This window comes from Poecilia latipinna, unplaced genomic scaffold (assembly GCF_001443285.1).
Source record: "Poecilia latipinna isolate Pla-1442-1.1 unplaced genomic scaffold, P_latipinna-1.0 Scaffold49, whole genome shotgun sequence".
Classification (NCBI taxonomy): domain Eukaryota; kingdom Metazoa; phylum Chordata; class Actinopteri; order Cyprinodontiformes; family Poeciliidae; genus Poecilia; species Poecilia latipinna.
In genome coordinates this window covers 75,204-100,424 of record NW_015112665.1, presented here as the reverse complement: position 1 = coordinate 100,424, position 25,221 = coordinate 75,204, and the positions used below count along the sequence as shown (strand labels likewise).

Below are 25,221 nucleotides of genomic sequence, written 5' to 3'. Positions count from 1 at the left end.
ATTTAAGGTGATTCAACAGCATAACAGCTGAATTTAAGACCAGACTTTTACTAAATCTCTCAAAAACTGCATTAATTTTGTGTTTTTAGCCTGTTAGAGGTGGACTGCTGGTGCATTTTCTATTACTACCCTGTTTCATAAATCAAGTTATCTTGATTTTAAAAGTCAAAGGTTGTAAATGAGTTTTTCTTCTTCAGGGTTTGATTGAATTAAAAAAAAAAAACAACACAATTTTATCAAATCCTGTTTCTGACATGCTGTGTTAGTTGTATGGCAGACCCAAAAGGACAAATATCTTCCAAAATATTTTGTAAAAATTAGGTTAATAATAATAAAAAAAGCAGTACATGTTTTGTTTTAAAAAGTATTTTTACTATTGGTTAAAAACTTGAATAGTTTTGGACACAACTTACCCAATTATGTCTTTGCGAAGTAAATGAAATAAAAAAAAATGCATATAAATAGAACGCATTTAGATACAGCAGATAAATAAAAAATAATAATGAAATATATGAATCTGGGGAGATTAAACAGCCAATATGAGAAAAAAAAATAATCTCCAACAATTGAAGCATTTTACAGGCATGTTATAAACATCTGAATGTTAAACATGTGAAAAATTCAACATTTTCTGGTCCCTTTAACTACAAACCAACTACATCACACGGTATACAATGCATTGCAGAAATATAAATACATTTAAAAAATAAGAGGAAAGAAAGCTGTGTGTTTTACTTATTAATATTTTTGCCACATTGCAACCACAAACAATGTACTTCATTTTGTTTTATTGGACAAATACAAAGCAGTAGACAATTGTGAAGTGAAATAACTTTTTTCCTCTGCATGGAAATCTGTTACATGTATAAAAAAGGTTTTCATTCGAGCAGGACAATTACGGTAATCCATAAAAACAAAATCCCAATAAAACCCATCAATGCTTGTGGCTGTAACGTGGCAGAATGTGACACGGCTGAATACTTTTCTAAGCGGTAGGCGTGCGCACAAGTTCTCAAGATGCTCCGACGTATTCGTCGACTCCAGTTCCCATCACCATGCATCCTCGTATTGAAGCACCGCTGTAGGGGCTTTCCCACAGTGCTGCTGACATCTCCAACCTCTTCTGTATTTTCATGGTATTTTGACTCCTTGGAGCTGCAGATTTCCACGTCACACACACAGCATGAGGTGAAGCTAAACGCACATAACGTCCTCGGATTGCACATGGCCTTGCATAACAAACACGTATGTAGAATCTAAAGTGAGACACTTTGGAGTAAAAACCCATCAGCACACTTTGTGTTTCAGTCGTTCGTCTTTGCTAAAAACTTACAAAGGTGTCAGTTGTGTTAGTATTGCTAACATAAGTTTTAGAAAAAGGCTTAAAGTTGCCGAATTCATATAAACTGGATGCTTCACATGTAATTCCTTCATTCATTTATCAGTCTTTATTGGGCTTCCCTTCATTTTTCTGTATTTTTTTTTAACCTTCACTGTTCACGAGAAGTTCCACATTAGTTTTAACAGAGCTAACATTTGCTGGAGTCCAGTCCTCGATCCTCCACCTTCCAGATGGCGACTTTCCCGTCGTGCTTGGCGGCTCCGCTGAGGACGTAGCGGTCCTCAGCCGAGCAGAGCGCCGTCACCTTGTCGATATGGCCGTGGAGCTCCTTCAGAACCTCGTAGCGCTCCGTGTCCAGGATGTAAATCTTCCCCTTGGTGGAGCTACGGCCCATGCCCCCGACCCATACCTGGTCAGAGAGATGGAGAGAGGAAGCAGGTTACACGTTCCCTGTCCCAAATCACTGAAGTATTAAGCCACTTCCGAATTATTTAATAGACTCATTGGACAGTGATCAGACTGGTTTATTTGTTAATTTAGCTGAAGTGTTGTTTTGTTAGGCCAGAAACTTCTACTAAACAGATTTGATATGGTAAGAATCAGTGCTGAACTGGTTTAGAAATTATTTAGCTGACAGGAAACTACATCACCTCCACTTACAGTACTGGTGTTCCTCCAGGGTCTATGTTGCACCCTTCTTCATATTCTTAGAGGATCCTTATTAATAACCCTCTAAGGTCTTGGATCTGCTCACACAACTTTTTTATAGTCCAAAAAACTCATCCGAAACACTCCTAGTGAAATCCAAATCTGTTCTCTTCCCGTCTCCAGAGCCTCTCTCACCACGTCTCATCTCTATCCCCCTAGCACAGGGGTGGCCAAGTCCAGTCCTCGAGAGCCACCATCCTGCAAGTTTTAGAAGTATCCTTACTCCAACAGACCGGGATCAGCTCTACAGAGGCCTGATAACGAGCCAGTCATTTGATTCAGGTGTGTTGAAGCAGGGATGCATCTGAAACTTGCAGGATGGTGGCTCTCGAGGACTGGGCTTGGCCACCCCTGCCCTAGCATACCGACAAAAACTTTTCATTGGTTGTTTTAGGGCTGCACAGTGGCGCAGTTGGTAGAGCTGTTGCCTTGCAACTGCATGGAGTTTGCATGTTCTCCCTGTGCATGGTGGGTTTTCTCCGGGTGCTCCGGTTTCCTCCCACAGTCCAAAAACATGACTGTCAGGTTAATTTGTCTCTCTAAATTGCCCCTAGGAGTGAGTGTGTGTATGCATGGTTGTGTGTCTCTGTGTCGCCCTGCGACAGACTGGCGACCTGTCCAGGGTGAACCCCGCCTCTTGCCTCGAACGTTAGCTGGAGAGGCAGCAGCAACTCCTGGCCCCACTAAGGGACAAGGGATGGATGGTTGTTTTAGAATGGTGGTGCATTTGATGAAATCAGAAATATGGATGTCATGTTGCATTCAAGCACTTCCTGGTCACAAAACGTTCACCGAATGAACAGCAAATGCGAACAATGCACACAAAATTGTGGCAAAAATGAGTGATCATAAATCTGGTTTTATTTGGAAGTAAAACCAATATAAAAAAAAACACTAGTTTTATAAAGTTTGAAGTCTGTGCTGTCCAACCGACAGTGTGCACAGACCTTAGACGGTTGAATTAGGCTGTAGAGACAAATGATTTTTTATTATCTTTGTTGACAACATGAGTCTGTTTGTGAATGAACCTGGTTTTTGACTTGAATCATGCAGTAGCATCCAATGCAGTCCTGCAGCATCACGCGGTTGATAGGTCTGCTGGTGTTTTTAATGTGCCAGATATACACCTCTGCAGAGTCGACACACACACTCCAAAGCTCCTCGCTCTAATACAAACACAGGGAGGACGATGTCAAACATTTACACACTTGAAATACATGAACACAGTAATAATAACAGACTGTCTGTCTGTGTGCTACCTCAGTTATCAGCAGAGCAGAGCTAAACGTGACTCTCTGTTGTTCGGGCAGATTTATATGTTGTTTTAATGTACCGTTCCTCCAGACCTCCATTATGCCGTCCCTAGCGCCTTAGGAGAGAGAGAAAACGCACACAGTCAGTAATTTAGAGAAGAAGCCCATTCATGCTTCATTCGTCTTGCTTTATTGAGAAAAGAAACTCACAACACCAGAGAACTCCACCACAGCTGTAGACCGACTGCAGGCGATCGCAGGAGAGACGAAAATGTCTCTTCACCTACAAGACGAGTCGAGTAAATCCACAGCGTGAGATTTACCTGGGAAATGTTTATTCATCCAGATTCTGACTGAGAAGGGAAGCAACCGGCTGATTTTTTCACTCGCCTGTAGAGTGGAGACTTCCCACGCCATGACGGTTCCCTCCGCACTGCAGGAGTACGCCACCTTGTGGCTGAACATGACGGCACACGTTTCACACATTTACCCAGGATGCATTTTTACAGAACATGTGCATCTTTTAGAGAAATGTATATTAATAAATTAGATTTCAACGTCTAAGATTAGAACAATCAAACTATCAGCCTCTGATGATGCTCTTGTGTTAAATAAGCAGTGATACATTAAAAAAAATATATATATATATTTAGAAGTTATAGACGAGGTGTCACCAGTATTTTTCGTTGTCCAGTGCGAGTCCTGTGACCTCTGCCCTGTGCTCAGTCAGCTGCCTGTTACAGACCATGGACACCAGGCTGATGATGTAGATGACGCAGTCCTCAGAGCCCATCCAGACCTGATCTCTGTCAACTCCCAGCATGCAGTTCTGAAAACACACAAACCCAGTTGATAAGCTTCAGGATTAATATAACTATTTATTTGTTTCCTTCAGTCAAAGAATATTTAGTGTTTTTAATGCTGTCAGATTAATTGTAATAATATTCAATCTATTGAAGGAATTTGGGAGTTTTAACAGATATAACACAAACAGAGTCAACTCGCATTTTAAAAAGTTAAGCTCATTAACACATACATATATTCTCCACCAGGTGGCGTGAGTGCTTAAAAAAAAAAACCCATACACCTCTGATTTTTTTTTTCTTTCCAAGAGACAGAGGTAGGATAAAAAAGTCCTAAGGAGATACTTCTCTCTCCGTTTCTGGTGAATGTTTACCTCACAATGATAACATGCAAGTTTCTGCAACCAGGAAAAGAAAATGAAAGAAAAAAAAAAGGCAGAGGGAAAAACTGCTTCATCTGTATCTGATTTCAGTGGCATGTCTGATGGATAACAGCTGAACCTGTCTGGCTCTGGAGTCAAATATTTTTGATTACCAGCAAACTGAAGCCTTCTTTTGTTTATTGGCCTCACTCATCACTGGTTTTCCTAAAGCTACACAGAAGTTCAGTCCCAGTTCTTTGAGTTCCTCTTTGCATTGTGTTTGGAAATGTTCCTACTTTGACTAGTGAAGATGATGGTTCCCCATCAATTCAGTTTGCTTATAATTCATTGGATAGTTCTTAATCCAATTTTCAGCAATTTCCTCAGATATTTCCTTTGCTTGATGCATACCAATCTTCCCAAAATAGTTTAGCATTTTCTTTACAACCACAACGTCTAAGAAATTAGACAAGTGGTTTTATTGCATCATAAAAATAGATTCGCAATCATTTGAACGGCCTGCAGAGTCCTGACCCTGCCTTTGGAATAAATAAGAGCATAGACTGTGACAGTGATTCTCGTCCAACATCAGTGTCTGACCCCACTGATGAGCTTTTGAATGACTGGCCAAAAATGTCCACAAACGCACTCCAAAAAACTGTGAAAAAGCTTTCCCAGATGAGCTTAAGCTGCTACATCTGCAAAGTGAGTCCCGGCATCACATTAAACCCATGGATTAAGAACTGCATGCAACTCCACTTCATATGTCTGTGAGGGCAGATGAGACAACACTGTGGTAGTATAGAGTAGCAGGGATGATAATCTGTTCCTTTAGTTTGGTTTTATATAGTACCAAATCAAAGAGCTTGGAATAATTACTCAAAAATTGAATCCCAACAAATCCTTGTCGTCCCTTTGAAACAAGATTTTATTGAGAATGACTGCATTCTCAAACAAAGCGTAGAGAGCATGCAGAATATATCTAAAATTTTACTATTAAGCAGAGTCAAAAGGTGTGTCTGTCCCAAACATCAGCACTGAAAAACAATATCCGCTATGACTAAAGACGGCTTACGCTCTTTGACAGAAAACAGAGGGTGTGATTTCTTTTGTTTTTAAGAAGCTTTTCTGTAAAAAGAAAAAAAAACAAAAACAAACTGTCAACTTGAAAATCACCAGCATGCTGCTGGTTTCTCTTACCAGTCTTGCATTTCCGACTTGGCAGGTTTGTATGAGGGACCAGCTGGATGCATCATAGACCATCACCTTCCCTCCGCCCACAGACACCCATAACTGACCTGAAACACACACAAGCAGCATTTATACGTTATTTATTGATTTAAAAAAAAAAACTTTCACCAAAGACACTTATTAGAAACAGAATGATAAAAACCATACAAGAATGAGGTAAAAAAAAAAAAGTTTCCTGCAACTGCACCAGATTCCGTTTAGGTGTGTGACCATTAGACAGTTTGAGTCAAAACCCTTCATGCTCTGCAGTATTCTCAAGCGGTCTGACTCCACCCTGGCTTGATCTAACGGTCACATTTTTTCCTACATATTCACTGCTGCTGGAATAAAAAGAGAGAGAGAGCAACATCCTGCGTTTCATAAGGGGAGCAGAGAGAGAAACGTAGACACTGAGAGAAGGGAGTGGTGAGGAATGAGGGGGTGAGAAAACTGGTCCTGGGCCAGAAACTCAATTCAGTGACCTATATTCAAGCGGGAGAGGCTAGCTCAGGGAGACAGACATGAATAGCTAGATGTGTCCTTTTCAGCAAAGAGAAGGCTGCCACAGAGGGGCTGTGTTTGTCATTCACATGAGTATATTTGAGTTGGTGGTAGGTCTGCCACCAGCTTGTTTCTGAGTGGCCCCAGATGGCTGCAAACTAAAGGCCACGGCCTTTGTTGCTCCTTTTTAGCCTCCCGCAACCGTATAGCAACAGTGTACCACCCACAGAGACGAGAAGACGACAAAAAAACCCCAAAAAAGTCACAAGTCATGTTTAATGGTCAACAGAAGTTTAGTTTGACCAGTCAAAGGTTTACCAGAAGAGTATTTTGATGCAATAGGTTTCTAAACGTCTGCACAAAAATGCCAGAGGAGCACACAAAAAACAAACAAACCAGAAGTGATGAATAAACAACAAGAATGATCTAAAATCAGCTGGAATGTGAAGCGTCTTGAAACAGACAAAGAGGTGAAGTTACAGAATAAAAAAAGCTGGAAAAACCGGAACAGCTGCCAAGAATCTAACAAAATCTTTAAATATAAACAGAAAAGCCTCATATGTTTGAGTTTCTTAAGCGAATGTTGCTACAAGTCACTTCACATTATTTGTTTCTTTAAGACGTCATGAATCTGGGCACACATCCAGCACATGAGGCGCTCCTCAGGGCTCCATTCTCGGGACACTTTTCTGTGTTACGACACACACATTTAAATATTTTCTTGTTAACAAATGAGTCTCTGTCAATTATTACCTTAATATTAATAGAATATATAGATGTGTGGGAATTTTCTTTAATTTAATGCAAATAATTGTATGTATACTCATCATTTCCCAAAAACTTTCAGGAAACAAGACACAAAAAACTATTGCTTACTCCTACTTGTAAAACATTTTTTTACTAGTTTATATCATTATTTGTTCATATGTTTCAACTTAAATTTTTTTTTTCAGTTTAATGAGTGTTCTTTTAATAAATTTATTGTGTTAATATACTTTTTCTCTGAATGACCTTGTGTGAATAGTGTTAGCATTAGCCTAACAATGTCTAATAATTCCCCCTGTTTTCCTGTGTCTAAAAATGAATCTGAAATAATTCATTTCAATGTCACTCTCAGGCTTGCAGAGCTTCCTGCTGGTCTGCAAAGGAAGACATTTATATTTAGTTTGCAGTGGAGTCAAAAAAAAAATCCAAGGTGAGTTTAGAGCAGCAATTCTCATATGAACCATTATCTTTTATAGTTTTTTTTTTTAGATTAGACCCTGATTCAAATGGCTGAATCATTACCTCTGCATCCCAAAGTTATGGAAAAACATACAGATCTTTTAATTTAAATCAGTTATGATGGATCAGGGAAACATGAACATGCAGGAAAGAAGCTCTTGAGGATTGTCGCTTAAAAATGGGCGTGTTAAGAAACATACTCAAACATTTATGGGCTGAAATACAGGCTTGTCCAAAACCTTTAGCTTAAATTGACAACAACTAGGAACTTTTGAAAAGCTCTGAATTGCAGGCTTCCTTTTAATTCAGCGTTTTCACAATATTCAATGAATCTGACAAATGTCTTTCAGTTTAGCACTTTCCCAAACAAGGAGACCGGACGAGGAGGAACTAGTGCTGCTGAAAAAAGTAATGTGCACATACACGCTTTTCCCGTAAATGTAAGAGCTGATTGTAAACCAAAGGTTAACTGCATAATCAGTAATTGTTAATTGTGTCAGTCAGTGGGGGAGGAGGGCACAATGCAATGTAGGATTACAAAACACTTCTACTGCTGAAAAACCACCAATCAAAACCCAGACTTCCTTGTGGACCAATCAGAGACCAGAGAAACCTGACACTTGTCACCACAGTGTCAACAGGAATGCTGTAGAGACTGCTTTATTTGTTTGTGTGTGTGCGTGTGTGTGTACCTGGAGTGTACAGCAACACATCTACAGCCTGGGGTACGGCAAATTCCACTGACGGGTTTATTTTATGCTTCAGCGTCTCTGAAGTTGTGCTGGGAACCATCATCTGAGCTGGAGACGCATAAAACAGAAGGAATTAACCTTTAATGGGATGACTGCATGGTGATGCAACAGGAAGCGCTTTCAAGCACCAATAACTACAAAAAAAAACTTCCAGATGACGCATTACGTGATAAAGCTTCTATGAGCAGAGGGTTTAGCAAGAATGTTATGTGACTGAAAACAGATAAGAAATGCAATAATAACAAAAGCAAACGCAGTAGTGTTGCATGGAGAAAGAGATTTCTCACCTTCTAGACTCATGCGGTCAAAGTAAGCGAGCTTAGAAGCAGCATAGATAGCTTTGCTGCTCTGAAGGCTGCCTACTACAGCGTCCATTAACAAGGCGTTGGTCAGAGCCTGCTGCATGTATTGTGGATCCTGGAGACAAAGATATTTTAGATGTAATAAGTAAAGAAACAAAACAAAAAGAAAACCTTAATTTACCTGCTGTTTGTACATATTTAAGAAGAAAGAATGAAACCAAACAATTAGAAATTTGACCTAACAGAGATAGGACTTAATGTTTTAAAAAATACCGTATTTTCCTGGACTATAAGTCGCAGGTAAAAAAAAAAAAAAAAAAAAAAAACTGGAAACGCACATATAAAAGCCGCTGGTATCTGCTGCTCTCGGTTTTCCAATAAACCTGCTGGGTTTATTAAGGACGCAGCCCTCCGTTTCCAAAGCCGAAACGTGGTTTCGATCACGCCGAGTTTACGTGCAGCGGCTCCATTTCCCTCCTGTACTGCCAGATCGACACTCCTCAACTTAGAAGCTGCATCATATGAGTTTGAAAACATTTCTCTGTCGTGCCTGCTGCTAGCATGTGCTTGTTCCAAATGAAAATTAGCACTTTCTTCTTTGATTTCCAATTTTGACTTCCAATGATTCACTTCCTGCTAAAGCGCCCCCTGGTGGTTGAAGAAAAATCCGCAGAAAAGCCGCACCAGCTATGAGCCGCATGGTTCAAAGCGTGGGGAAAAAGTAGCGGCTTATAGTCCGAAAACTACGGCATTTATGATTGAATATTCCAATGTTTTATTAATACTGACCCACATTTTTCGCATTTCTTTCTTTAAACCACACAGTGTCCCCGCCACCTTCTGCATGCTTTCACATCTCAGCCATTGTCATCCATGTCAAATGTAAACAGCAAGAGTGGTGAATAGCATGCAAACTGTGAATGCCTGGCACTTGAAACATAAGACTGAACTAAATAAATCCATTTTGACGCTGCACACATTTATATAGTAACTATGATTGTAACTTAGTGTATTGCACAGCTCTAAATGATACTACACAATTTGCTAATAGTTTTTTTTTTTCCTTTTTAGTTTACAACATCAGATCTCTGGTATCTGGGATTCTGGTTATTAATGTTTGGATATTAAAATTGGCCAAACAAAATGGCAAATCCTGTTTGCCAAGATTAATTTAAGACATAGGGGTACATTTTAAATTGTGATAAAAGTGGGTTACATCAACTTTAATCCATATTAAGCTCACTTCTCAGAATATGTAATTCAGGATATATGATATAATATAGTTTTAGTTTAAGAAATCATGTATCAAATAAGTTTTGGCAACTCATTTTCATTTCTATCACACTGTTGTGTGTTTGCCTAGAGTTTCAGAGATGCAAAGATGTACGTTGCATTTGACAAATACTGCTCCAACTTTGCCACAATATAAATTTATCAAGGCTACTTTTAATCAGTCCTTATATAAGCATTGTTTATTATAGGCCACTCTGGTGCATGCAAGTGAAAATTCTCACCTAAAAGTATAATACTTAGAAATACAACTGACACTAACTTGTCTAAGTTGTGCAGAACTTTTCCAATACTGACTTTGTCGTTAAATTATTTCTAATAAATAGACAATCTACAGCATACAGGTACAAGAACAACTTTGGTTTTATTTTTAAAAAGTCAACACTTTAAAAAAAGTGTTATTTAACCTCAGTTTTTACATAAAGTAAAAAGTGATCGGGCAATTGCTCTTTTCATGCTGTCTAACGTCTTTTGTTGGCTGATTAGTTACAAGAGTTTTTTTTAATCAGTGCTGCTTATAAAACATATAAAAACACTGCCATGTGTATCAATGATCACCTTGCAGACTGTGCACAGCACAGATAAGAGGAACTGAGATTTTTCAATTCAGGTGGCGAGTTAACAGACGAAAGAAAATGAAAATGTGTGTTTCAGCTACAATGTCCGGTTTCAAAAAGGAAAACCTCCTCCTGCTGCTAAAGCATGCATATTTTTGGTCATCTGCGCCTGACAGAATTTCAGCCACACCCACAAAGGTCACTGCAGTTCATGTGTGTGTACATGTGAACATACATCGAGATAAAAACAAGGCAATAAAGGTGAGAAATAACTCAATAATTGATCTTGACAGGGTGTTTCATTTCCCACTTTCATTCTTCTCCTGCAGAGTTTTATAATTTTGCCAGTTGCACTTACACGCCCTCCTAGACCAAAGCTTTACCTTGTGTCGGTCAGCTATTGATCGTCCTGCCCACATCTCCTTGATCATCAGATTCCACAGCTCAGTTTCCGTTTTCAGGTTCGCCTCGAATGTCTCCTTCCTTCCATGAACACGGATCTTCAGGCTGGGGATGCGTAGAACCAGGAAGGGAGCAGAGGACACCCTCACTTCCTGTCAACAAAGAATTGTTGTCGGGTTTTTTTGTTGTTTTTTTTAATTCTTATTTACTGGCTCGTGTTGTTTATTCTCGGTTTTTCCTCTCACCTCCAAGTCTCGATATTGTGCCACCTCCACGTATCCCGGTCGTCCGTCGGTCAGCAAGAAAAGCCGACGCTGAGTCATGGCGATCTTCCCCACACCACGACTCGTTTTGACGGAGGACGACAGCTTGAAGACACATTCGGCAGCATCAATGTGCTCCAGCACGGATGCCGGCAGACACACCTTAAAAACAAATAGAAAAAAATATACAGTAATTACATCCAGAAAAATCCATCACCAAATTTATCTAATCAAGTCTTAAAAAAAAATAATAATAAAATCCCGGAACTTTTTCTCATTCCGTTTCATTGAAACTATTGACCCTTTTGTTTTATTGGGATTTCAAACAATAAACCAACAAAGTGATGAATTATTGTGGAAGAGAAGAAAAATGACAGTCACAGTTGGTTTGTTTGGGAATATATATCCATGCCACTTTTCAGATTTGCATTTTTAGAAAAATAATTGAGCCGTATATCCTTTACAACTATGCACCACCTCGTGCTGTTATTGTAGATAAAATAAAATAAAGCTTAAGGTTGTAATATGGCATCATGTACAAGAAAAGAGCATGTGGTGTGAATATCTACGCAGGAACCTGTAATCGCCGGTGTAATATTTAATATTTAAAAGAAAAGTCTTCAAAGAGATCTTATGCAAGTTCTCAGAGACCACTAGAAATATCTAATTAAACTCAAGGACTTAATATTTTCTATTTTGCTTTTTTAAATGATAAACATGAGGGGAAAAATATGAATCTAATCATCCAATGATCAAATTACACAAAAAGGATCTTAAACTTGTATAACACAAATGGGCTAACATATTATTTTCACATATAAACTGAACATTTGCATTCATTTAGGGAAAAATCTGGCCATATTTATGCAAAGTGCTGTTGCTCCTCCATGACTGGAGCGATTAGGGACATGGAAACGGCATGAAATAAACACCATCTGATAAAAGCTGTAGGATGCAAGAGGAAATTAAGGGAGAAGAAGCAACCTGCTGTCTGCATTGCCGGTCTTATAGGTTGAGCATACTGCACTAGAAGTTACAACACTTTTCATTTATTCAGTCGAAAACTTAACTGCGAATCAATCAGAAACCTTTAACGCTTTACCCGAAAATTACTACAGTAAATAATTTATGTGCCACGTGCAATGATAAAGCAATCTGATCCTACTTCAGTCAATGCTTCTTATCTTGAAACAAATCAGTAAAATGGATGAAACATCCTGCTGTCTTTAACAATTTGCAGCCATGCGTCACAAATATCTCCATCTTCTGTTCACTTACAAACACCACTGCCAACCTGATGCCTCCCTGATAAAGACAGGCATTGTTCTCAAAAGTATTTTTGAGGAGTGTCTCACTCTTCCTTGTACCCAGAGGTCACTGTGAGGCAGCATACTTCTCTATCTCAGAAATCATTTCTGTGTTTGCCGTTTTAGCATCTGCAGACAAGAACAAACACGACGTGACGGAAAAATAGGAGCAGGCTGCTCGCGTCAGCTGGGCCTGATGGGCATGTCGGTATGTATTTAGTGAATGCGGAGCAAAAAGAAAGCAGAGACCTCGTGCAGAACAAGTGAAAAAGAAATTGCTTTGGGAATTTCTCCAAACATTTACTCGCACATAAAAAAAAACAATTAAAAAAACAGACGTCAGTAATTGACAAATTAAAATATTTTCTACAAAGTTCTCTCCTGTCACAGGTATGGATATCAACACATTTCATTTTTGGTACAGACCTCTTGAGCCTCGGCCTCAGTCTCCTTCCAGATGGTGTAAAACACTCTGAATAAGTCTGGACCAACCTGCTTCTGGTGACCTGCAGCACGCACACACACACACACACACACACACCACCCAAAAATACACTGGTTGAATACCGAGCTGAGCCACATTTTGTTTTTCTTAAATCTGCCGACAGAGCAGTCTTGTTTGAAGAACTCTGTTGCACACAAATGTGTCCAAACATCTGGTCGGTGGCTAAGATGCGTTTTTCTTTCTCTTTCAGGCCATTTGATGTGCCAGCACGCCTGCAGAGTGAGCAGCTGGAGCTGGCCTTCAGCGCGACATCAACACAGCAGCTGTGTGTGCTCTCATCCACCGAGACACAACCATGTAATTTTTAGCCGTGTGGGATAAGTCAAGTCAACTAAATTTAATCCTATACATCCTCTGCTGAGTTAAAAGCACCAATTAAGCAGCTTAGTGCCACCACTTGAAAGCAGAGACAGCATGGGATCACTAGTGATGTGAACTGAGAGTCTGACAGCGTTCAGATTTTTAAAGACATCGTAACCTTTTAATTTTTAACTCGAGTCCCGGCTATCTACTTCCATAGATGTCTGAGAGTGTTTCCAAACACTCCAATAATAAAAATAAAAAAAAAACTCGATTACCTATGACAGGTGAGTTTAAAAATAGAAAGCAGAGGAAAAAGGTTGGGTTGCATCTCTGGGAAAACTCCACCATGAATTCATTTTTTAAGCACTTTTTTCTTGTTTTTCCACAACTTTGCAAATATATTGTGAAGAAGAAGTTCAATGTTGAAAAAAAATTGAATATTCTAAGACAAAGCAGAGCTACTTTCAAGTGTTGTTATTCAAGTTAGTTCCACATGGAAACATTTGCAGGATGTGTAAAACAAGCACACAAATGCTAGAGTAGAACAAAGCTTATATAAGGCTTTGGTTTAATTTAAAAATGTATGTGAGAAACTCTTCAGAAGGGCCAAGTCAACCATTAACCCAAGAAATAAATGTTTGCCTGAAAAAGCAAAAGAAAGGGCAGATTCCTGCAGACAATAGTTAAGAGCAAGTAGTCCAAAACCTCGGAGTTTATAAAACAACCATAAACTAAAGTACAAACTAGCAATAAACAATGTTTATTGCTAGTTATCCCTCATTAACTGTAATCAAGCCAAACACACATGTAACAAAGTACAGAAAAAAAAAGTTTGCTCCTTACCTACGGTGAGAGCATCAAACAGTCTGTGAATGGTTCCTTGGTCTTTTACGATGCCAGACTCCTGGACACATTTCACAAACTCCTCCAAGTGCATGTATTTTTTCGGCAGCTGGAAACGCTTTACTGCTGCGTCTTCCTGTCCCGTGCCCTGGGTCGCGCGCTCCCGCTCCTGTTCCCTCTTCAGCCGACTGATGAGGCGTTTGATCTCCGGCCTTCTGTCCGCCTGCAAAGAGGATTTTGATATTCAATACTGCTGAGGCGTTGCTGTCCATGTCACTGTTAGCTGCTGGTAATACAATACAATGAAAAAGGCCCATCCCAAAACTTTTTGTCTAATTTGGTGCGTTACAAGCACAATCGTCAATGCTTTTTACTTAAATGTTATGTGATAGAGGCAAAATTTAAATTTATTTAAATATAAAAATCGCAAAAGACTGGTGTAGATTTGTTATTTACACCCCTTTCTCTTCCCCTTCATAATTATGGACACATGTTGGTGTAATGTGATTAAAAATGGATAGGAATATTAGGGCAATGACACATTTAGACCTCAGCAGTAGTTTTAGTTTCTAGATTCAATACGTAAAAAAAAAAAAAAAAGTGGCGTTGGTCTGAACTGACCTGTACGCGCTCAACATCTGGCAGGGAGTCTATTAAAGAGTTAACCATCTGAGAAGGGAAGATTCCTGCGTCAGTCTTATAAAGACTATGAAAATCCTCCAATGCGTCCAGACGCCTGTTGGACACAGTGTTCACCAAACCCCGGAGGTAATGGTATCTGCACACAGAAGAACAGACTGGATAAGCCACACACAAACCGTAACAGGATTTCATTTATCATCTAGAGCCCTTTAAGAAATCTACTAAGGGGCTCTGAAATCTTGAAAAGCAGCCAAGTAATTCACAATGACTGAAACGCAAACAAAAACAAAGGACATAATGATAAAAATCTTCATGACTCATGAGCTGTAACCTGTTCTTCTGGAAGCGGGCTTTGTACTAAATAAAGATACAGAGGAAAATAAAGCAGAAAGGCGGATTTGGCCTTTTTTTTAAATTTCTTTAAGGAAGCTAGAAGTCAGAAGCTGAGGCAGGAATGAGCCAACCAGAAAGATTACATAATCAAAGGGGTAATTGCTGCTTTTTATTTGCATTACTTCAGAGCTGAATCATATGATTGTTCTTCAGTTAGTGTCAGCAGAAAAGTATATTTGAACAATCCGGTCAGGTGAAACTATAAACCCTGTCTGTCATTTCAGCAGATACCTGGCCAGCAGTGCAGATTCATCAGGTGGTGTCGCATTAATAGCCTTCCCCAGTGAGGCAACCATGTCAGAGTAATAGTTCTGAACATAATGATAGGCTAATGGCGGCGGGAACTCTGGGAGGCGGAACACCTTCAGAGGTTTCTGAAGAAACTTCAACCCTGGGAGGAAAAAAAACATGCAATCAGGAACGACATCGCATTCAAATGATTCTCAGTTCAGTCACCAGTGCTGACCGCTATCGGGACTGATCTTCCGAATGGAGAGTAGTCTGTTTGCGTTCAGCGGGACCGATTCGTTAATGGGTTGGTCGAGATTCGGCAGACTGGCTCCCAGCCGCTTGCTCAGTTTGCGGTCAGGGCCAGCTCTGGACAGCTCCGACATCGGAGGGCGGCGTGGGGATTCTGTCATTGCACGATTCCTGCAAAGAACAAAGTCGGGAAGAGGATTTGGTTTGACAGCGAGAGAAAGTCGTTTGATCAAGCTTCAGAAACTTCAGGTATAAATATTTAAACCATGACTCCTCCACATCAAATGTCACTCAAGAAAGCCAGTGTTCAGTAGGAAAAAGGGATTGTGTAATCTCCCAATATGCTTGGCAATGGCAAATCATCACCAGTGTCAGCTATAAAATTTAGAATTGGGACAATGTTGGTTTGGGGATTCTTTGGGATTTCAGGGTCCAAACTCATGTAGAAGGATCAGCTGGGGACCAGAAACATGGTAGACCCCTAACTGGTTACCAGCCATTCAGAAACTAAAAAACAATCTTTTTCCACTCACTGAGCACAGAACACCTGAGGATTACCAGGTCACACCAACACCAACCTTTATATGAATTTTATTGCTGAATTAAGAAAAAAAGTGAAAATGATTTTACAAATCAGTCAGGTGCTTAAAATGAAGTCAGAGGCATGGTTTCTAGTCTCTAGAGAGCGAGACTTCCAAAGGAAAACAGGAAGGCTCAACAGAGAACAGCCAAGTCGCTCCAAATTATTTATTTTATATAATTTTTCAACCTCGATCTATCAAAATGTTGGATTTGGAAATGTTGGCAGCATTTCGGAGATCACAAAGTTGATTAGAGGATCTACATTCTTGAATAAATCCCCACACAGCCTGATGTTTTGTAACGTTAATCATGACTATTAAAAACAGTCAGACAGTTTAACGTGTGAACTTTAAAAGTATATATTTTTTGCTTCAGAGTATTACTAATATCTTCTTCTCCTTTTACTTATATCAATAAATGACTACTTTACACAGTTGGGCAAGAAAAGAATACTAAAATGTTCATATTTTTTTACTGCATTAAAAAAAATAAGTGAAAATGTTAAACTTTTCATCTCTTAGATGGAGAAGGGACAAGAGGTGTAATAAGTGATATTCATAGTAACTGAAAGTAATTAAAAAAAAATATACCCAGAAATTGTGTTACATAAAGTGATTGGGATTTTTATCGCTGCCACTCAGCTGTGACATCATAGCAGCGTCATACCGGTGCGCGTGGCTTTGTGTCATCTGCTCCATGCGGCTGAAGGAATCTCTTTTCCGGTTCAGCCTGTCCCGCAGGAATGAGTGAAAGATGTGCGTCTCTAAAACCTGAGGACAATTCCAGCAGAGTCAGTCACAGTCTGTGTGCATGACAGAGAGTCTACATCTTAGTTTCACAATGGTTGACAATTACCTTTCTGTAAAACAGCTGGTCGTCTGGCTCCCTCGTTCTAAGAAACTCCTCACTATTAAAAACTCTGTGTTCATGGTTTAAAAAGTCCTGGACTCCTCTGACAAAGAAAAAACAAGGTGCCAGTAGAGCGTAAGACTTTCTGATATTTCTGTTCGTTATTTTAATCTTTCGGTGGATCCTCACCTGAAGATGTTGACCACCAGTTCCAGGGCGATGTTTTGGATCTGGGAGTTGAGTTTCTGCTGCCAGCCTCTACGCTGGGAGCGAAGGGTGTTAACGTCTGTACCCGTCCCAAGGTGGCACAGCTCCAAATCGTACTGAAGCTGTAAGCTCTCTGCCCTGGAGAACCCAAAGCACAAAGGAATTTAGTATAGTTTGGGATTATATCCACCATCAACTCTTCTAATTTAAAAGCCCCCAGGAGGTAACCTACTTAAACTCTGATTCAGATTTGACTTGTGTCATGAAACTATTTTTAGCACAAGTAATTACCCGCTAAAGAACTACGATCAGATGATGAAGTACCGATAAACTGGCCTATAAAATAACAGGTTTGGGAGCATCTAAGGCATTCAAGACATCAGCAAAGCAAAGACAAACTAAATGTTCTTTATGGTGTGCATAATCTTCAAAACCTGACCTTCGGACCTTTAGGGAAATATTTTGTTCATTTGGTTTCCAAATGCTCAGACAGCAGTTTAACGACGGTATACTGACACACTTTCAACCTGGCTTGAATTTCGTCCTCATTGCAAACATAAACTGTGGATTTAGAGTCTTTTGAGTTATGTTTCTACCAGCTGTGCACATCCAGAAGCTGAAACGTTTTGTTGACTCATCTTCATAAAAACATCTGAGGCTGGGTGAAAAGCATCTGCGGACACCAGCTTCGGCACATATTGCCAACTGGATTTAAGCCTAAAACTTTGACTAGGTCATTCTAACCCATGTAAAAACATTTACGCAAATAAATTTCAATCAATAACTAAATAAAACAGCACTACAGCAATGCTTTTAGATTGGGGTTAGCGGGCGTTACCTTGAAATAAAGCACTCTGCTGCAGCCAGAGGTAAGGCAGGAAGGTCGACAGCTTCAGACCATGATGTCTGAATAAAACCATCATCCACATTCACAAGGATCAGGTCCTCTGTCTCCTAAATGCAGGGATAGACGCATGTAAAACGTAGCACAGTTTAACAGAGAAGGGCTCAGTCTGCAGAAAAGAAAGCTTCTGTGAAAATGTGAGCTGAGCTTCAATGAGTCAATGAATAAAGATGAAGACAGCTGAGAATAAGCAGCCATTGTTGAACTCCATATTTGAGTTTACTAAGGACAAATCAGACACTATACCAATTATAAAACCTCACATTTTACCACCAGATGCGGATTTTACAGCATAGAACCATGAATTCTTTAGTTTGCATCAGTGGTTTCAATTCAACTTATTTAGTAATTCACTGGTAAGCAAAATTCAAGCAATAAACGAGTGGCGGTGCACTTACAGCAGCAATCTCTTCAAAGTGATTAATGTGACAGCCCATCAGGAAAGCGGTCGGCGCCATAAGAAAGTCCAGCATTCCTCGGGCCAAGACAGGAACGTAGGGCTGCTGCCAGGACAGTGGCTAAGAGCAGGGAGCAGGAAGAGATAAACTAAAGGATATTGTTTTAAGCTTCTTTTTTTTTATTTTTATTTTGTTAACCTAACCTGCAGGTACAGCAACAAACTCTCTGCCACCAGAGTCAGTCTGGCCCAGTCTGAGGAGAAAAAGACGATCCTCTGCTCTTGCAGAAGGCAGGAAAGCACCTGGAAGACGCAGCAGTGGGAAAACGTATTAGTCTGTTCTAGAATAGCATTTTTACAGGTGTTGTGGCTTCATGTTCTCCTGTGTGCTGTGAAATAACCACCTGGAGCAGAGCCGTGTGAGTGAAACAGAGAAGAGGAAGGTGAAGGTTGAGGTCAACAACGGGACTGTCCTGATCGTCTCTGGACGGGAGAACCACTTGAAGGGGACGGAGACTAAAAGACTGACAAACACATTTTATTGTTTAGATCTATTATAATGTGGTGTAGAAGGAAAGTATAATTTAGTACAGAACATGCAAAGGAAGGCAGGAATATATTCTGACCACATGCAGCTGTCCAGGAGGTGGTAGGGGAACGAGGGACAGCTTGGCTGAAAACTCCCTGATCGTTTCTTCAAGATCCGCTTGTCTCACAGTCCGCAACTGGACCAGCAGACTGGCAACAACGAGAAATAAGCATTATTACAGATAATATGCTATAATCTTTCTGTAGCATCTTATACTAGTCATGTGAGAGATTTCCATTAGATCTGACATGATTATTTTAGGTAAAATCATGATCAAGTAGTCCAAAAAGCAATGCATTTACAAAATGACGTTACCATGACAAGCAGTCTTTCAGGGCGTTGTAGTAGGGAAACTTTGAAATGATGCACACAGCAAAAGGAGCAAACAGACGAGACTTGGGTGCGTTCCATCTGTGGCCATTTTGGAAAACACTGTCCTGAAAGGACTGTTAAGATAAAAGAGGATCAGAAGTAAAACTCCGAATTGATCATATCCAATGTTTTACTGATCAAGCTGCATGCGTGTTTGTACCTGCACAGCTCTGTAGTAATGGACAACAACTCCATGGGTTCGATTGCCAAACAGGTCGGTAAAAACCAAGAAGTGATAGGCGTCATCTTTCTGCTCACTGGCTAGCTGAAGACCATCTAATCAAAAAACAAGAGGCGCCAAATAAAACACAAACACTGATAATCTCAGCTGTAGGAGGTATGTATGCGGTTATTAAAAAAAAAAAAAAAAGTGAACACAGGTGGTGCACAATCACCAAGCTGCATAAAGTATGTCCAAAATATCCGACGATGAAGAGCACCAAGTTTTGCTTCTGTGAAAGCACATTAGTATATAACTGGTTTTGAATGAAAGCTGTACCAGGGAAACAGAGCTGAGGCAAAGCGATGAGGTCCAGATCCTTCGGAACACTGATGTCCTCCGTTGCCGGTACCGGCGATGCTTCGTGACGACTGCTTGAATCTCCATTAGACACGCCCTCCGCAGCACGATCTCGCCTCTTCTGCAGGTTACAGAAAAAAAAAAAGGCATTTGGCTCGAATGATTTCTATTTAATTTTTAAGAAATTAGTTAACGAAGCAAACCTTTTTAATGAAACTTCTCCTCCTCTGCACACGGCTGAAAGCTGGACCAATGACGTGGTTCGAGTTGGCCTCTATGGAAACAAACGGCGGAGCATGGACCTGCAGTACCTCAGGATCCAGCAGGGGGAGCTCACTTGACTTTGTGTGCTGCAAGGGATTGCGAAATCGTATTACTTGTCGTAGATGTATGATAAGAATAAGTCATTATGTTTTTATAATCACAAACGTGATGATGCAGCTTGGAAATCGAAAAAAAAAACTGATCAAATTTTTCATCCCAGTTCGTTTTTGAGCATACGTACTTGCGGTAACTCTCGAAGCTTATCGCTGGGAGCTCCGACCACTACACAGGCCTCCAGGAGCCCAGATGGGAGCTCCGCCATCACATCAGAGTTCACACACTCCTAGAAACACACACACACACACACACACAGCAGCACACTTACATACACTTGGAGACATTTTGATGAGATTGCGTCACTAATAATGTAATATTTTGCATTGTTTGAATACAAATTGTCCTTGAAAATCAGCACGACATATTAATCCAGAGTTATTTTAAAACAGAACACAGCTAAAATATCCTGCATCCGTTTTCATATCTGTTATGAAAACAGTTTGGAAACTGATATTTCAAATTGATAGCTCACCTTTTACACTGTGACAAACCGAACAGAGGAAGGTAGAGCTGCTGTGATGGCTAATTGATCACTCTTTTAACAATAATTAAAAAAAAACAAAAAAAAAGAAACCTTCAAAGGGTTTTACATAAGACACAAACAGCTGCACTGATTATATTTGCAAAACATAACATGAGTCTATTAAAAACTGCAAACACCTTTTCTCTCATGATTTACACGCAGCATTGCATCCACAGAGCAGCTGTGTCACAGGGTTACCCACTGGTGCATTAAACCAAGTGTTTCACCAGAGGAATCGAAACCACAACCGCTACCAAATTACCGTCACTGAACCCCTTTTAGATTCTCTGGCGCTGACGTCCTTTTCATATGGATTTTCATACTTAAAATCACTGGTAACATAAAGCATCCTGGACACTAGCTAAAACATATTTATATTTTATTGCAGTATGATAAGCTATTTTATAGAAGAATTTACAATCGGTTTTGTTACTGTAGGAGCACTACAATCAAAAGTTTTGCTCTCCCTGTTCTTCCTAAACACACAAGAATAACCAATTTTGAGCGTTATGGAAAAGGCTGCATTCTTGTTTTAAACACCAAATCCACATGAAAACCTCATCTGGTGAATGTAAAAGGTTCCAGTTAAAATTCCAGTAGAATTTATCCAAATCCACATTTATGTCAGGAAGATAAACGTGGGCTCTTTCCATGCCTTGTTTGTCACAGTTCCAGTTGTTTTATGCCTTTACATTTTTTGCTCCAAATGGTGAAAGTTCAGATAAGTCAGTCAAGACCTCTGTGTCAAATCCTATTTATACCCCACTAGAAGATGAAGTCATGAGTTATTCATTACAGATTCTAGAGACTCGCACCAACTGGGCAAACACTTTCAAATAATAAAGTGCAATTTCACTTCAACATACCTTAGATATGAAATGTTGTTCTAACTGACCTCAATAAATTATGAAAATACTTACAATGAAAAATAAATGTCTTTTATGTGATTTAGCGTATGAGGAGGAAATGGTTTGTTTAAATGTATGAAAGTATGTGCAGGAAGTAGAAAGTAGGAAGTAGGGAAAGAAGACTGGTAACATGTTGGTAGAAAATGGGGCTATGAATTGGTAAAAGGGCATACTGATCTGGAGGCATCTTTACCGTGACAGTGACGCACCTTTTTCAAGAATATACTGGTCATTTAGTTGATGAAAATCTTCATTACTAATTTTCATTCAAGTTTTCATATTTAATGTGATGTTTCTCCTTTTCAAAATGTCTTTATTTGAGAAAAAAACATGCTTGTTTTACATTGGATCTTAGTGCAACTAGCATAAAGGAACAAATTATACATTACAAAAAAAATGCTACGGTTACTTTTATTTTCCAGGAAATGAGATGGGTGCCACTAAAAGCTTTAGGGGTTATTTTCTGTTCTTTCACAAAGGATTTTTTTTTACAACCACTAAATAAATGTTTCAAATTAAAAGTGGGACTTGTCTTAAAAATGCCAGTCACGACAGTGCTACAGCAAAAAAAATAAAATCTTTTTTTTTTTAAATTCAAGCTTTATTTGCAGGTTTTTACCATCTTCCAGGTTGAGGAAATGATGTAAAAAGCGCTAAACACAGAAACATATCCTGTAAGTCTGTTAGCATACCACAGGTCATCTGTGAACATCTGACTTGTATTAGCTTCAACTAAAGGCTGAAACTGAGAAGTTTAAACATTAGCCTTCTTTTCATCTTATTAAATATTCCTTCTATCGAATCTTTTATTCATGTCTTGCTGGTTTCCCTTTCGGTTTCTACATGTATTTCTCTTCCTAAAGCCAGTCACTTAATTTCTATCTTTATTCTTATTTCAACATACTGTCTGTTTCACCTTTGTCATGCATTCCCTCTAAGTCTTCGGGTCATTCCAGTCTCTGACTAACAACCCCGCTGTGCCACGAAAAAAAAAACAAAAATAACAAAAAAAAAACATCACTTAACTCATTTATAGACCTGAAACCCCCTCATTAAGCAAACTTTGAACGTTGCAATAGTGGCAATGATTATTTGCGCATTAAAATAATTTCACTATACAGGTAAAGAAAGTTTCCTGATAAAAAACTAAAGGGGGAACTTTATAGAAAGGTACAAAGAGCACTTGCAAAGTAAAGGAAATGCATTTCCCCCCAATAAACATGTTTGCACTGAGTGAGGACAGCACAAACTGAAAAACAATACTTGGGACTTGAATTTGGTGTTCACCTTTGGGAGGCAACTCTACACTGCAGGACATTCAAGTCGTTTAACAAGTTCTACCTCATATCTGTCAGAGACCAATGACAAAGGTATATATTGCGATTTTTTTCCCTTTTATGGTTTATAAGCAAACTTGAAAAATAAACACTGGTTGCACAATAGACTTCCTCTTTGACAGTCTGAGAAAAGTCACATAATGATTTTTTTTTCTAGGTTTTCTTATCCTCGGGAGAGTTAACAGCTTGTTCCAAAAATCGGTATCACATTCCCCCCACTCCCCCAATTTTTACAGCAAAAATTTTTGTAAATAAAAAAAAAAAAACACTTGAATATATTGAACAATTAGTTTCCTTACTTTTTTAAATGGTAAAAGTGTCCAACTCTGACTTTATAAGCGACCTCATAACTTCATGACAGACAAAACCCCCTGAGACACAGGAAGAAGGTGACCTCTTAAAAGCGAGTGACATGCCCCTTTAATAGACACCAGACAAAGGTTTTATGGATGTTTTTACAGGCTAATGAGGAAAAATAAACTTCATGATGTGTCCTAGTGATCATCGCGAGGGAGAAGTACCAGAAAAGGGCTTATTTACATGTTTAGGTTTCAAAACAATGTCCTTTAGAAAACAAAAAACAAAACAAAACAAAAACAAACCGTGCATATTATAAAAGCAGAAACTACCTTTGGCTTCTCTAGTTCTCTGTATTGTTTGAAAAACATATGGCTCCATTAGCCAAATCGTTTAACTAAAATACAATTTTCAAACAAACAAATTAAACCAGAAAGTACCAACAGGTTAACGGTTTTCTGCAATTACTCTACCTAAACAATGCTAACTGCATGAACTATGACAAAATAAAAGCGAGACGTGAGTTAAGACAGACCAAGTCATATTGGAAAAAAAAGTGACTAACCTTATATTACTCGATCATTTCCATTGGGTTCGGTTCCGACATTTGGTTAGCTTGCCAACACAGCCATTGTTCGCGGTCATAAAGCCGTTTAAAAACTCCACAAACTTTCCTGTACGCTGTGATTCAAAATTCACAGACACTCACCCTGGTTTACCGCTGATTTATCAAACTTAGCAACGATACGACCCTACTGTTTTCCCGTGCTCTGTCAAAATAAAAGCTTAGCTCCCAATGAGAAAGATGACTATATGTTTTGAAATGTCGCCACCTACTGCATTTTTAAGGTACTGCATATTTATTATTTAAGATCATTCAAACTTGTACTGTATATGTGCTACAAGGTAGCTTCAGTTTTGTTCTGGTTTTTTCCTGTTTACTTTAGTTAGGGAGGTAAGTTATTGCCATTTGGTTTACTTACTTTCGGTTAATATTTCAAAAATGTTTGTTTTCTTTGTTGGTTTAATCTAACCCCAAGATATGTTACATTACATTGGTTTAAAATTTACAACGAACTAATGCATTCAGGGGGAAAATATTTCCTCTTTGAAAATTTTAAATGTGTTTAGACCTACCCTATGTACACCCAAAGTATACCAATTTAAATCTATGTATCTGTGATGACATCAAATTGCCACCAGATGTCGCCGTAGATCCTTTTGATAAAAAGAATCACTGAAGAGGCTTCATTTAAAATTATGAAGATTTTAGAAACAATAAAATATTTAAAAAACCCAACTTCTACTCCTTGTTGTTAAATGTTACTTTTCAATTATTGGCTTTTCAATGTATTAAAAAGCGTGCTTTTATTTCACTAATTTATTTCACAGCAACACAGTTTTGGAAATAGATTACGTCACCTTGGGTTTAACAAAGTCAGTTCCAATATTATTATTGGAACAACTTTTAAACACTTGAACTAAAGTGTCTTTTTCTGGTTTCAGGCAAATGTTGCACTTTTAACTTCTGTATATTCATGATATCTTCAATAATTTCTTCCTGCCTTTTTATAACTTAACCTACATGTACATTAAGAATGGAAAAAAGGTTGTTTAGGAAACAAAGAACCACAGATTCACTTGTTTCGACTTAAGGCAGTCATATTGACCCCCACCTTCCAAAAATTTCTGTATTTGGAATTTTTCCTACTTTGTATTTTCAATAATGTAATATTGGTTTTATGAATATCATAATGTGCTTTAAGAAAAATCTCTGCTCAGTGAAGAAATTTTGTTAGTTTGACCAATTAAAAGATTTTAAATTTGATTAAATACAACACAAACATCTTTAAAAAACAACAACTGTGAAATACTGTTTAATTTATTAGAAGA

At 38.9% G+C, this 25,221-nt stretch overlaps 1 protein-coding gene across 2 annotated transcripts; it reads right to left on the bottom strand.

Moving 5' to 3' along the window:
• Positions 1-350: 350 nt before the first annotated feature.
• On the bottom strand, positions 351-24,110 carry dennd3a (DENN/MADD domain containing 3a). Of its 2 annotated transcripts, none has more exons than XM_015050446.1 (30): positions 23,894-24,110; positions 20,388-20,489; positions 20,086-20,232; positions 19,862-20,003; positions 19,523-19,638; positions 19,306-19,436; positions 19,028-19,139; positions 18,806-18,925; positions 18,606-18,704; positions 18,403-18,522; positions 17,939-18,054; positions 17,083-17,238; positions 16,900-16,996; positions 16,711-16,814; positions 15,449-15,633; positions 15,214-15,373; positions 14,569-14,725; positions 13,948-14,170; positions 12,723-12,802; positions 10,972-11,151; positions 10,708-10,878; positions 8,463-8,592; positions 8,116-8,223; positions 5,669-5,766; positions 3,978-4,132; positions 3,694-3,760; positions 3,514-3,586; positions 3,310-3,419; positions 3,079-3,216; positions 351-1,751 (listed from the first exon to the last, which is right to left on the bottom strand). In XM_015050446.1, exons 2-30 carry the CDS (start codon positions 20,466-20,468, stop codon positions 1,530-1,532), a joined length of 3,798 nt encoding a protein of 1,265 aa, XP_014905932.1. In that variant the 5' UTR covers positions 20,469-20,489; positions 23,894-24,110; the 3' UTR covers positions 351-1,529. The 2 variants fall into 2 exon arrangements, with proteins under 2 accessions (XP_014905932.1, XP_014905938.1); XM_015050452.1 differs by having other exon boundaries at positions 24,038-24,061.
• Positions 24,111-25,221: the final 1,111 nt, after the last annotated feature.